The sequence below is a fragment of the Abramis brama genome, assembly GCF_963993115.1.
Source record: "Abramis brama genome assembly, chromosome: 8".
NCBI classification, from domain to species: domain Eukaryota; kingdom Metazoa; phylum Chordata; class Actinopteri; order Cypriniformes; family Leuciscidae; genus Abramis; species Abramis brama.
Genome location: NC_139970.1, coordinates 42,823,390 through 42,838,454, shown reverse-complemented (window position 1 = coordinate 42,838,454; position 15,065 = coordinate 42,823,390). Strand labels below are relative to the sequence as shown.

At 37.0% G+C, this 15,065-nt stretch overlaps 1 protein-coding gene across 2 annotated transcripts in view; it reads left to right on the top strand.

Moving 5' to 3' along the window:
- Positions 1–14,449, top strand: part of lrrc63 (leucine rich repeat containing 63) — a 23,491-nt gene extending 9,042 nt beyond the window's left edge. For both annotated transcript variants that reach the window (XM_084122431.1, XM_084122430.1), the window contains exons 8-12: positions 2,666–2,764; positions 2,843–2,979; positions 10,653–10,736; positions 11,370–11,606; positions 13,381–14,449. In XM_084122431.1, the coding sequence (XP_083978557.1) occupies positions 2,666–2,764; positions 2,843–2,979; positions 10,653–10,736; positions 11,370–11,606; positions 13,381–13,570 (747 nt within the window). In that variant the 3' untranslated portion in view covers positions 13,571–14,449. The remainder of the gene's footprint in view (positions 1–2,665; positions 2,765–2,842; positions 2,980–10,652; positions 10,737–11,369; positions 11,607–13,380) is intronic.
- The last annotated feature ends 616 nt before the right edge of the window (positions 14,450–15,065 follow it).

Here is a 15,065-nt window from a genome sequence, read left to right as displayed (position 1 = left end):
AGGGAAGATTCCATTGTATCATTTTGCAAACATTATGAGAATGTTACTTTTGAATTTCTCTGAACGTTCCAAAACAAGTAGTAACATTTAAAAAACGTCCAGCTAAATCATTTCAGACAAAAATGTTCCATGAACGACGTATAAATGTTTTTGTGCAAATGTTTTGAGAATATTATTAAAGACCAGATAAAAAAGCTCAGTTGAATATATTCGAGCTCATTAGACGTGATGTAATGGTGCCTCTGAAGCTGAAACTAGTTTAGACCAGCTTCAAAACCTGATGATGTAATAATTCTCACTGGCCAACTCCTAGAAAACTATTTTATAACTGAAGCAAATGCTCAGTGCAGAAATCACTTTATGTGTGAGACATTAATAGCGTCAAACGCATTTCAGGAACATCCGTCATGATGTGTGTTTGAGGTCAGTTACATCATCGCTCGCCCCTTCATTCAGGACAAAGTCCGACTTGAGTTCCTCTGTCCATGTAAAGACAGATTGTGTTCTCAGTGTCTTCAGGCGTGTGGACAACAGATCTTCTGTAGGAGAAGCTTCTGCATCCACACAAAGAGCTTTATGTCTTTAGGAAATGAAACATTCTGATTAAAACAGGAAGAAGAGCATGTGCACTTCCTCTCTAGCCTCATTTATTTTTATTTGCAGTTTAAGGAACTGTTTTTGGTCACATGTGTAATTGTGTTTTTTGAGTGAGTCAATATTGGCTTCAGTTTATGTTCATCAGATGTAGATGAGATGTAAGTATTGTTGGAAACTCAGAAGTGAATACCAGGAGATTTGACTCTTTCTTCAGCAGGATTCTTTAATAAGAACACGAGTCGTAGCTGCAGTCATCAAGTCTGACTTTACATGGTCTCTTACAGGCATTCAGTGGGCAGTCCTTAAAGGTGTTGACCTTACCCAGCCTTAGGCCCCATCCACACTACTGCGTTTTAGATTAGAAACGGTATGAATAGTATACAGTATGAATATGTGCACACATTGTTTTAAACATTTTATAAGTGTAAATGGAAGCATTATCATTGATTACTCAAAGCATTGATTAATCATTAATACTAATAAATGTAGCTGTTTATTGAACACTGCTGTCAGTAAAAGTAATAATCCACGAGTGGATGTGTATTACTGTGATTTCACTGTGGTAAAGGGTTGTTCTCAGTACCATTTATAGCAATAATGAGATTAAATATTCTCAAACTCCCCCTGTAGTCAATCATATTATTCCTTAAAACTCATCTTTGATCACCAAAATTATATATTTATGCGTTTTTTCCTTGGAAAAAAATGTCTTCATGTCTTAAAATATTTTGAATGTAACTCGACACCCTTGCCTCATTTAGTATGCGCGGTTCTATGAATATGCAAATGAGCCCCGCCTCCACTCACTCACTCAGCTCAGAGATCCACTGGTTGACGATCACACGTTGATCTGATTGGTTACAAGGTAGTTTGTGACGTCAGAAACACCAGCGATTTCAAAGCGTGTTTTTGAGACTGTCTTTGGTTCACTGCAGTTTTAAGGAGAAAATACTCAGCAATGCTGTCGACTTATGAATTTTCAATTCAATTCAATTCAATTCAATTCAATTCAATTCAATTCAAATTTATTTGTATAGCGCTTTTCACAATACATATTGTTTCAAAGCAGCTTTACAGAAAGTGCATTTCAGAAATGTACGTAGAAAAATACAGTTAGTTAATTAATCATGCATTAATTTAGGGCATAAACATATCGCCAGCGTCGAGACGTCTCTTCACAGGCGTCGAGTCGTCTCTGCACGGGTGTTGGGGCATCTGTAGTTTCCATGGGAGGCTGGATACAAACTGGAGCAGACTAGCGTCCCGAGATAACAACAGAAAAGCAGATGGGAAATAGTTAGCGTAGCTGCTGTTCATAACAATAATGCATTCAATCTGATTCAACTGTAGTATAAAAGGTAAGTATTATGTGAATGCTTGGCTAAAGAAATGCGTCTTTAATCTAGTTTTAAACTGGGACAGCGAGTCTGAGCCTCGAACAATATCAGGAAGGCCATTCCACAGTTTAGGAGCTAAATATGAAAACGCCTTCCCTCCTTTAGTGGACTTAGATATCCTAGGAATGACCAGAAGCCTCAAATTTATTGATCTTAAAGTGCGCGATGGATTATAGGGTGATAGAAGTTCCGTTAAATACCCAGGAGCTAAACCATTTAGTGCTTTATAGGTCATTAGTAATACTTTGTAATTAATACGGGACTTTATAGGTAACCAATGTAGTGATGTTAAAATCGGTGTCATATGATCATATTTTCTTGATCTAGTAAGAACTCTAGCAGCTGCATTTTGGACTAATTGTAGCTTGTTTATTGAGGTTGCAGGACAACCAGCTAATAAAGCATTACAGTAATCTAGTCTCGAGGTCATGAATGCATGAACTAACTTTTCTGCATCAGAAACTGATAGCATGTTACGTAGCTTAGCAATGTTTCTAAGGTGGAAAAAGGCTATTCTTGTAACATATGAAATATGATTTTGTGAACATATGAACATATGAATTTACACATGGTTTGTCTTACAGCATATTAAGAACACCACATAGACATATAAACAACATTAAAAACCTGATTTCACCACAGATGGACTTTAAGATTGTGTTTTCCCGCAGGCTCATTTCATCTGTGATCTTCCTGACGTGACGTCACTGTCTGAGCGTCTCCAGTATCTGAACGTGTCCTTCAATGACCTCACACACGTTCCTCAGGAGGTGCTTCAGTCACATTTGTTCTGTTTCCTGTCATGATTCAGATCGCAATGTTTGACGTCCCTCGTCTTCCTCTTCCAGGTGTGTGATCTTCGTCAGCTGCAGGTGTTGAAGATGAGGAATAACCCCATAGAGGAGCTTCCCGCTCAAATCAACAAACTCCACAAACTCCAGACGCTGGTCGTCTCCTTCTGCAAGATCACACAACTGCCCACCCAGTGAGACACACACACACACACACACACACACACACACACACACACACACACACACACACACACACACACTCACTCACAGACACAAACATACTCACTGACTCACACACACACACACACACACACACACACACACACACTCACACACACACACACACACACACACACATACTCACTCACAGACACAAACATACTCACTGACTCACACACACACACACACTCACTGACTCACACACACACTCACTCACTCACTCACTCACTCACTCACACACACACACACACACACACACACACACACACACATACTCACTGACTCACACACACACTCACTCACACACACTCACTGACTCACACACACTTACTCACACACACTCACTGACTCACACACACACATACTCACTGACTCACACACATACTCACTGACTCACGCACACACTCACACACACACTCACTGACTCACACACACACAGTCATACACACACACACACACACACACACTCTCGCACTCACACTAACACACTCACACTAACACGCCTTTCTGAAACGCGTCTATTTTTACAAAGCTCATCGTTCTGAAAAGCGCGGTGTGCTCTGATTGGCCAGCGATCCAGTGCATTGTGATTGGCCCAGAAAGCGTGTGACGGAAATGTCACGCCTCTTACCATATTTGGAACATCAGCTCCCAAAGCAATAATGACAGGTGATAGTGTTGTTACCTTATCAATTCGAGACCGAATCTGATCTGGAAAATGCAGATGACCGAAGCTGATCGATCAACGACTGGACCAGAACGTATCAGATTGGTAAAGTTTTATTTCATTGGGGAGATAATTACTGATTATAATGACTTATACTGTCTTTTTACGTGTCGCGCCGCGGTACGGGTGTGTGTGATAACCAGTTTTGGGGGAAACTCATTACAAGTAACTTGAATTATGTAATCAGATTACTTTTTTAAGTAACTAGTGAAGTGATGCATTACTTTTAAAATTTACAATAAAATATCTGAGTTACTTTTTCAAATGAGTAACGCAAGTTACTTTGCTTTCCCATTTATTGACTGACAGCTCTCCTGTCCCAATGTTGAGACAAATCGAAGTGCAGAGGCGTTGTGTGTGTGTGTGTGTGTGTGTGTGTGTGTGTGTGAACATGATGGTTATTGTAGTTCTAGACTAAATGTGAGTGTACATTTACTCAACTCGCACACAAAAGATTCAGTATTCCTCAAAATGAATAAAATCAGTGAAATGCAGAATACTATGCAAACCTCCAATAACTAAATCTGTTAAATAAAACATACATTTTTATGCATTTAATCTCACTTTATTGACCAAATGTACTTGCTTCTGACATTTGATTATTCAGTTAAACCATAAGCAAAAATGACTTTTTTATTTTTTTATTGGTAAAGTAAGTGTTAAACTCTCTAAAAAAAATTAAAAAAATAAAAACTCAGCAGATTATTGCAGAAGTGAAAGCACATAAAAACTGAAAGTGGAAAAAAAGTTATTATTATTTTACAAAATCATTTGAAATCAAATGAACGTGTTGTGTTCCAAATTTGAAGTTGATATCACAAAAATTGAGCCGCTAAAAGGAAACGCGATGTCTAATTTCATAACGGTTTTCAGAGGAGGAATTCTGAGTGTTTAAGGTGATGATGATGATTAGTAAAATATGTGATCAAGAAAAAACTGAATAAATAAAGTGTGCCAAAATGACAGTTAACAGGCTACATCACCAGTTTGAATTTTACACAAAAAAAATCTGCTATTTCTAGTAGTAGTTTACATCTTCAGCAGACTCGGGTCAGATGATCTGATGAAACTGAACCGCTCATGATGTTCTGCTGCTCTGCTTCACTTTAGTTCTCTCTCTCTCTCTCTCTCTCTCTCTCTCTCTCTCTCTCTCTCTCTCTCTCTGTCGGAGTGCATGCTGGGAGTGAGTGGAAGGAGCGTTTGTGAGCGTGAGTTGTGCCCGCTGTGGCTTGAAAGTGCTTTTTCTATTTTCTAACTTTATTTCTATCTTTCTTGTGTATCAATTAATTGTTGGTAAGAGTAGAGCCTCCTATTTCTTGTGTTTCTGTTTTTCGTGGGTCGCCAGTGACCAGTGTTTTGAACTGGGAGGCATGGCGGCTCCAGGTTTCAAAATGTTTGATACACTCACTCGTCGTCACGCAATTAAAGTGTTATCGTCTTTAAGCGTAGACGAGTGTAGTATTGCGGTAGGCAACATTGTTGGACACGATAATGTGGTTGCAGCTTCAAGAATGAACAATGCCATTGTTTTATTTCTGAGCTCTGTAGCTAAGGCAAATGAGGTAGTAGAGAAGGGTTTGTCTGTAAACGGCTTGTTTACTCCCGTCCTTCCTCTCGCTACACCTGCTAGAAAGGTGACAATATCAAACGTACCACCTTTTATTACTGACGAAATGTTGAAAAGAGAATTGGGTCGATATGGGAAGCTGATATCACCAATTAAAAAAATGCTGATTGGGACCAAATCTGAGCTCGTAAAACATGTTGTGTCATTCAGGCGTTACGTTTACGTGATCTTAAATAATCACAATACGGATTTAAATCTTTCGCTAAATTTTAAAGTTGAGGATTTTGATTATACCGTGTTTGTGTCAACTGACTCAATGCGTTGTTTTGGTTGTGGAAAAACAGGACACACTGTTCGAACTTGTCCCATAAAGGGAACAAGTAAACCTAATGAGAGTAGGCTTACAAATTGCGATAGTCGCGCCGATAAGCCTAATGCGGAAGTGCAAACCACCACTGCTGCGGGAGAAGGTCCGGCTGGACCGACTCCGTCAGCAGAGGTAGGAGCGAAACATGATGGTGCACAGGCCCAGAGCGAAATGCCAACTGTTTCTAGTGATATCTTTACTGAATCTTTTGAAAATTTAAGCAGTGAAGCTTTTTTTCAAAATCGCACCGAAGACTCTAGAATAGAAACACAAGCCTCCACTGCTGTAGGAGCGGGTTCAGTTGGACCGGCTTCGTCAGCGGTGGAAGGAGAGCAAAATCATGATGAAGCAGAAGGTCAGGGTAACATTGACAAAGAACCCCATGAAAGCAAAATAACAACTTGTTTTGAAAGTGAGGAGGTCAATATGCAAGTAGATCATGGCGCGAGCCTTGTTGAGTTTAAGAAACCCATTAAAAGAAAAATGAGCCTTGATATAAAGTCTGCAAAAAAATCAGGAAATGTGCCTGTAGCGACTGGTATGGATGAGCCTGCATATGAGAGTGACTGCTCAGATTCGGGTGCTTCCATTTGCTCACAAGGAAGTGCGCCGCTTCTTGTGCCGATTCAGTGGTCTATAGGTTACGGTGTGAGTGAAATTAAATTATTTCTCAAGATCACCAAAAACATGAAGAATGTTCAAGTTGTCGATTATTTTCCCGATCTTGAGAATTTTACTAAAGTCACGAGGTGCTTTATGAGTGAACGTAAATTTACTCAAAAAGAAGTGTACCGACTTAAAAAGTTCCTGACAAAGGTCAATCCTACACTGACGAATAATGATGATATGGCCTAGACAAATGCGTTTTATTGAGCGCTTTTCCTTTTTTGTAACATGCCTTTTCTTTTCTTTTCTCATGAATACATTTAATATAGCTACTCTTAATTTAAATGGAGCAAGGGGGAGTCAAAAGAGGGCAGGACTTTTTGAATTGGTAAAACAGAGAAAGATAGATGTCTTGCTTGCACAAGAAACACATAGTGACGCAATTAATGCAACTGAGTGGGAGAAAGAGTGGAATGGGCTTGCTATATTAAGTCATAATACCACCCTTAGTGGTGGTGTGGCCATTTTGTTCTCCCATAGTTTTATCCCACATTCCTATACAGTGGAAGAGGTTTTGAAAGGTAGAATTTTAAAAGTGAGAGCACATTTTGAGAATTCTGTTTTTATTTTCATCTGTGTATATGCTCCAACATCAACATTAGATAGAATGTGTTTTTTGGATGCACTTGGTACAACTTTGGAGAAGTGCTGCAGTGAAGAATATTTGTTTTTGGGTGGTGATTTTAATTGTACAGAGAAAGACATAGACCGGAATCATCTTGAACCTCACATGCCTTCACGCAGAAAATTGGTACAACTTATTGAAGCACAGGATTTATGTGATGTGTGGAGAAATTTGCATAGAAATGTGTCACAGTATACATGGACTCACATATATGCTAACTCTGTATCTCTTGCGAGGTTGGATCGACTGTATGCTTTTAAACACCACTTAAGCATTTTTAGAAATTGTTGTATTGTTCCAGTTAGTTTTTCAGACCATAGTTTAGTATCATGTTCCATCTTTATTAATTCTATTAGGTCTAAAAGTGCTTACTGGCACTTTAACACTTCTTTGCTGAGTGATAATCATTTTAAAAATGTGTTCAGTTTTTTTTGGGTTTCTTTCAGAGCTGAGAAGAATACTTTTGAATCATTACAGAGTTGGTGGGAGTATGGCAAGATACAGATAAAACAACTATGTCAGCAATACACTTACAATGTCACTAAAGATACAGTCCAAGATATGAAAATTTTGGAAAATGACATTTTACATTTTCAGAATTTGGCACAGTCTTCTAATAACCAAGACCTATTGGATAAACTTTTTAAACAGAAAACTAAATTGTCTGACCTGCTAGGGTTAAAAACACAAGGGGCTTTGGTCCGATCACGTTACCAAAGTGTGAATGAGATGGATGCGCCCTCTAAGTATTTTTTTAATCTTGAGAAAAAGAATGGACAAAAACGTATGATTCATAATTTAAAATCTGAAACTGGTGTTTTACTGTCAGATCCCATTGACATTCGCAAGAGGGCTTTCAGTTTTTATGCTACACTCTATACTAGTGAGTATAGAGAGGACATGGTTGCTGAACAGAGTTTTTTTGAGGGGCTTCCTCAGGTATCAGATCTTTCTAATGAGATGCTCTGTGGGGTGATAACCCTGGAAGAAGTGCAAGAGGCGCTCCAAAGCATGGAGACTGGGAAAGCGCCTGGATTGGACGGACTCCCAATGGACTTTTATAAGTCATTTTGGACTGATTTGAAGGAGGATTTGCTTGAGGTGCTTAATGACAGTTTAGCCGGAGGGCTGATGCCAGTGAGCTGCCGTAGAGCTGTCCTTACCCTTCTGCCCAAAAAGGGAGATCTAAGTGACATAAGATCATGGCGTCCAGTGTCGTTACTTGCCTCAGAGTACAAGCTGCTCTCTAAAGTACTGGCCACCCGGTTGGGTAAGGTCATGGAAGAAGTTATCCATCCTGACCAGTCCTATTGTGTTCCTGGCAGGTCAATTTTCGATAATATATCGTTGATTAGAGATATTTTAGATGCATCCAAGGTCTTTGGTCTAAATACAGCTTTTATCTCTATTGACCAAGAGAAAGCGTTTGATAGAGTGGAGCATTCCTATCTTTGGAAGACTCTGAATGCATTTGGTTTTAGCTCAAATTTCATAGATAAAATAAAAGTACTGTATAAGGACATTGAAAGTATGCTCAAAATTAACGGTGGCTTATGCTCTCCCTTTAAGGTGCTAAGAGGGGTGAGACAAGGATGTTCTTTGTCAGGTATTCTTTATAGTTTTGCGATTGAGCCTTTATTGCAAAAATTTAGGAGTACTTTAAAAGGGATATCCATTCCAAATTGTAATGATACCTTTTGCCTTTCAGCTTATGCTGATGATGTGATTTTGATGATTAGTGGCCAGTGTGATGTGGATACTTTGGTTGAAGTGTCTAAGAGTTTTGAAACTGTCTCTTCAGCCAGAATTAACTGGTCAAAAAGTGATGCCTTTCATGTTGGGAAATGGAAGGAGGGTTTACCAATTTTGCCAGGTGGTTTAACATGGAAAAAAGATGGTCTTAAATATCTAGGTATTTTTCTTGGAGATGACTGTTATGTGCAAAAGAACTGGGAGGGGATTGTTGATAAAGTAAAAGGGCGTTTGGATAAATGGAGGTGGCTTAAACCCCAAATGTCATACAGAGGGCGCACACTAGTGATCAATAATTTGGTGGCCTCTTTTTTATGGCATAGATTAGCATGTGTTGACCCTCCTTTACATTTGCTTGCAAAAGTTCAATCTTTGTTATTGGATTTTTTTTGGGATAAAATGCATTGGGTTCCACAAGGTGTTCTTTATCTGCCAAGAGAAGAAGGAGGACAAGGCCTGGTTCATGTACAAAGTAGAACGGCAGCTTTTCGCATGCAATTTCTTCAAAAATTACTGACTGACCAAAAAGACTTGAGATGGAAACCTGTGGCTATTGCGATTTTAAGAACTGTTGGAGAATTGGATATGGACAAAACTCTGTTTCTCATGGATCCCAAGAGATTGAATACCTCACAGCTGCCAATTTTCTATACAAATCTGTTCAAAGTGTGGGGTTTATTTAAGGTGCAGAAAGTTGTGAGAACAACTTCTGTGTTTTGGCTTTTAAAAGAGCCTCTGGTTTATGGGACACGGGTAGACCTAACATGTAACAGTAATGCAATGTCTGAAGTTTTTTTTAAGTCACGCCTGTTCACTTTTGGGCAATTACTAGATGTAGCTGGCGTTGATTTTCAAAACTGTGAAAATGTAGCAAGTGTTTTAAATATTAGGTCAAAACGTGTTGTCTCTCAGTTGTTGCAGAGATGTTGTAATTCACTTACAGTAGAGGAGAAGATGTTGTTAAAGGGATACTTTGAGAGGAGAATTAGGGCAAATGAAAGTGACCCTTTTCCTAATCTTATGTTAACTCCAGAGTTTGGTGATAATACTGGTCATTTCTTAGATGACATTGAACCTCTGGTTTTGTATGGGAATTGTGGTAGAGTGTTTTACAATGTTTGTGTTAAAATTTTTCATCAGAGAGGTTTAAAACAGAAGGTTGACACTCCTTGGCGCACTGTACTTGGGTTGGGTAATGAGGTAAAACCAGAGTGGAGAGCACTGTATAAGCCACCGTTAGCCAAAAGAATTGGGGACCTGCAATGGCGAATTATACATGGAATTATAGCTGTGAATGCGTTTATTTTTGTTTTAAATCGAGAAACGAGTCAAAATTGTCCATTTTGTTTTGAAAGAGAAACTGTGTTTCATGCTTTTATGTATTGTCCAAGACTGGTGGAATTATTTAATGCATTGGAGAGACTGTTTCTTTGTTTCAATGAGACATTTTCAGATAAGATTTTTATTTTTGGCTTTCGTTATGTCAAAAAACGCAGAACTGTTTGCCATTTGCTGAACTTCATTCTAGGTCAAGCTAAAATGGCCATTTATTTGAGCAGAAAGAACAAAGTTGAAAATGGGCAAAACCAGGATGTTGTAATGGTTTTTGCAGCTCTGATTAAATCTAGACTGCAAATAGACTTTCACTTTTACAAAGCAACTGAAAATGTAATAATGTTTGAAAGTATTTGGTGTGTAAACGGAGTCTTATGCTCAGTTGTAAATGATGAACTTAATTTTTCACACTTGTAGTGTGTTTTTTTTAATCTAGTGTGATTTATTCACACTCATGACACAATGTTTTTTTATCTTTGAACTTTTGTAATAAATAGTTTTTGAAAATTCAAAAAAAAAAAATTCTCTCTCTCTCTCTCTCTCTCTCTCTCTCTCTCTCTCTCTCTCTCTCTCTCTCTCTCTGTGTGTGTGTGTGTGTGTGTGTAGGCTGTTCTCTCTGCCCTGTCTGCAGCATCTGGACGTGTCCTATAATCTCCTCGGATCCCTCAGCGGTGACATCAGACATCTCAGGTCATTATTAACAAACACTTCATACCAAATCATTCACAAACACCTAAACTGATAACTAGAATAATGAATGTAACAGTAACTATAGCGATACTATTATGGTAACTAAAAATAACTATAATGATAGCAATAACTATATTGATAATTATAAATATGATAACTATAGCCATAACTATACTGATAAATGTTACAATAACTAACAAAACTATAACAATAACTAACAAAAACTATAGCTATAGTGATAACTATAGTAATAAATGTAATAACTATTGCAGTAACTAAATGTAACAATATCTATAGCTATAACTATAGTGATAAATATACTAATAAATGATAACTATTGCAATAACTATAATGTTAACTAATGAAAACGCGATAACTACAGTGATAAATGTAGCGATAATTATTGCAATAACTATAATGATAACTAACGAAAACTACAGCTATAACTATAGTGATAAATGTAATGATAATTATATCGCTCTGAAAGTGATTCCAACAATATTCACAGTGTCATTATCATTATATTTGTGTGTAAACTCTGCTATTCTCATAGAAGTACAACAATTATTAAAGCTTTATAGTTATAGTTATCATTCTCAGTGTGTGTGTGTGTGTGTGTGTGTGTGTGTTCAGGTCTCTGAGGTCTCTGAATGTTGAAGGGAATCAGTTAGTGGCTCTTCCCGCCGGTCTGCTGTGTGTGTGTGTGTCAGAGCTCAGGCTGTCCGGGAATTACACACACACGTTACTGTGGAGCGAGAACAGCTGCAACTCTCCACAGACGCTGCTGCACACGGCCGCACACACACTTGCACACACACACACACTCACACTCACACACCTGCCGCCCACCGCACAGCTCATCCTGCGCAGGTAAAACACACACACACACACACACACACACCACACTGTCCTTCACTACACACTCTGAGAATGTAATAATGCAATACTCTTTTGAGAGAGTAATTATTATAGTATTCTGATTACACTGTTGATGATGTAAGCATTAGCTGTTAATCAGTTACTCTTTTAGAGCAACTTATCGTCAGACTTAAAGTTCTTACACACTGAGTCCGAAACTTTCATATGTGTTTTCGTATTCGTCATTCAGTGGCTCTGAATTGTCAAAACACCATTCAAATGCTTGTTACAGATGCAAAAAAAAATGTATGACAGACGAATGTTTCGGAGGCAGTGTGTAAACGTGATTGACACAAGGTGAGGTTTTATTGATTTTTTAATGTGTGAAAATTTCAGACTCGGTGTGCAAGAACCTCTAGTCCAAAAAGTCCATTCAGAAAAATGAAAACTGTTCAGTTGGCAATGTGTAATATGAGGATAACTACTCCGTGTGAAAAGTCCTATTGAACCAGATATTGATATTGATATTGATATTGAACCTTCCAGATATTGAACCTTCTACGAGATGCTTATATAGAGTTTATGACACGTTTGAAAGAAACTCATGCCGTGTTTATTTCATGTTGTAATCGTCCATCATTCATGTTCACTTAAACCAACACACCTAGATGTAGATTAAGATTTTTAATGTTTTTAAAAGAAGTCTCTTCTGCTCACCAAGGCTGCATTTATTTGATTAAAAAACAAAACAAAAAACAGTAATATTGTGAAATAATTATTTTAAATTGTAATAATGTTTTCTATTTTAATATATTGTAAAATATAATGTATTCCTGTTATCAAAGCTGAATTTTATTCTTTTATATATATATATATATATATATATATATATATATATATGAAGAGTTCAGATGCAAAAGCCTCCAAGTGCCATCTGAAATTTTCTAATAGAAAGCTTGTATATTAAAGTGAACTGAACTTAAATATACGAGCTTTAAAAAAATTATCATTCTATTAGAAAATGTCATATGGCACTTGGAGGCTTTTGCATCTGAACTCTTCATATATATACACATATACATATACAAAATTCAATACTTTTAGTCATCAAGGATGCATTAAATTGATCAAAAGTTACAGTCAAGACATTTATAAAGTTTCAAAAGATTCTATTTCAAATAAATTAAATAGAACTTTCTATTCATCAAAGAATCCTGAAAAAAATTGTACATGACTGTTTCCAACATTGAGAATGATAATAATCATAAATGTTTCTTGAGCATCAAATCATATTAGAGTGATTTCTGAAGGATCATGTGACACTGAAGACTGGAGTAATGATGCTGAAAATTCAGCTTTAATTACAAGAATAAATTATATTCAAAAATATAAATATTTTAATAAAATATATTCAAATAGAAAACAATTATTTTAAATTATATAATATTTTTTACTTTTGAATGGTAAGTATAGTATTTGATTTGAATTGTAGCAAACATGTAGAATTGAAACATTTCAAACATCAAAAGTATCACTTTCAGGCAGCTTAAAAAACCCGTGGACATCACAAATATTACTTTTTTGATGAACTGAAACAATGAAATTGAAAGTGAATCAATCACACCTTTCTCAGGCATTTCAAAGATTGATTTAGCATTTGCAGAATTTATGTTTTTCAAAACTGAACATGTATGCATTCTAACCAGAATGACTAATCTAGACTTGTTGGAAGGTTCTAGTGAAGTAATAAACACACTGTGTAATGCTTGTGTGTGTGTGTTCTCAGAGCTGGTGTGTGTGAAGCTTGTTCAGGACCCATGTTCGGCCCGGGTCTGAAGCTCATCCGTCCCGTTCACGGTGTGTTCGGGCTTCCGTTTGTCCCGGTCATGTTCCTCTGCTGTTCTCCTGCGTGTCTCCACAGATTCAGGAATCACAACCAGCGAGTGTTTGATCAGACAACACATTTATTCTTCTGATGGAACTGAGCAGCTTTACACTTCTCTAAAACACTTTCACAGAAATATCAAATACTTTCATTTAGATTTGGAACTTCTTCTCGAGGCCTAAATACTGTCCTGTCAGTGTTTATCTAGTGCTTTATACTGTACATCGTTCCACAGCAACTTTACAGTAAATAGAAAAATAAAAGGAAATCTGTTTTTGTATTTGCTCTGAAATTATTGAAAGAATTTTTTTCTCAGAGGAAGCATCATATGAATCATTCGTTGTAAAGTATATAGTTTCATGTAAGAAGTAAAAATCTAGTTCAAATAACCAAGGCATTATTTGACTGACTAAATATGATTCATGTTCATTTATATGCACCAATATAATAATACATAGCCATAAACAGCAGTATTTACCTTCATATATTAAAACTTTTATGAAACGGACAGGAAGATTGAGTTAAATGTGAATGAACATGTTCACTGAATCAAAGTCACAAATCAATAAATTTGAATGAATCAAACACACTCTGACTCTAAACTTCACAAGAAAAAACTACTAAAGTTAGAGACACTCTTAAAACATCTGAATGAAGACAAAACTGAATTAGCACAACTGTTTTCAACATTGATAATAATCAAATGTTTCTTGAGCATCAAATCATCATATTAGAGTGATTTCTGAAGGATCATGTGACACTGAAGACTGGAGTAATGATGCTGAAAATTCAGCTTTGATCACAGGAATAAATTACACTTTACTATATATTCACATAGAAAACAGATGATTTACATTGGAATAATATTTTACAATATCACTGTTCTTACGGTATTTACGATCAAATAAATGCAGCAGAAGAGAACTCTTTCAAAAAATATTCTTAATTATTCCCCAAATTCTTAATTATTCCAAACTTTTGACCGGTAGAGTGTGTATATGTGTGTGTGTGTGTGTATGTATATATATATATATATATATATATATATATATATATATATATATTACATGGCTTGGTTGAATTCTAATGTAGAATGCGCTGTGTTATTTCTTGATAACAGACCGCTGCTAAGTATAACACACCGTTGCCATGAAAAACAGAGCGTTGCTATGGACGCAGGATTCTAACCGTAGAGACGGAACGGACTATTTTCTTTAGCGGAAGCAATACTGTGACGAAGGACGACCTTTTTCAGGCAGATAAAACTGTCTGCTTGAGAATCAGCCAATCAGGAGCGTCACTGCGCTATGCGGCTCGCGGGAGCAGACAGTTTCAGTTTCGGAAACGTTTGGAAGATAGCGCTGGCGTTGAAAGACTGCAGTTTATATTTATATTTATATAGATAATCTAAGATAGTGTTGCTGTACTTATTTACGAGTTCCAAGTATTGTGTGCGTGCAACTACCAGTGTATACTGAAGTTTGTTGTTGTTTTTACCTCACAATAATGTCGTGACATGTTGCTGCTCGTTGTCGTATAATGGCGGAGCTTCGCACTGCTCGTGTGTTTAATTGAGAACGTTTTTA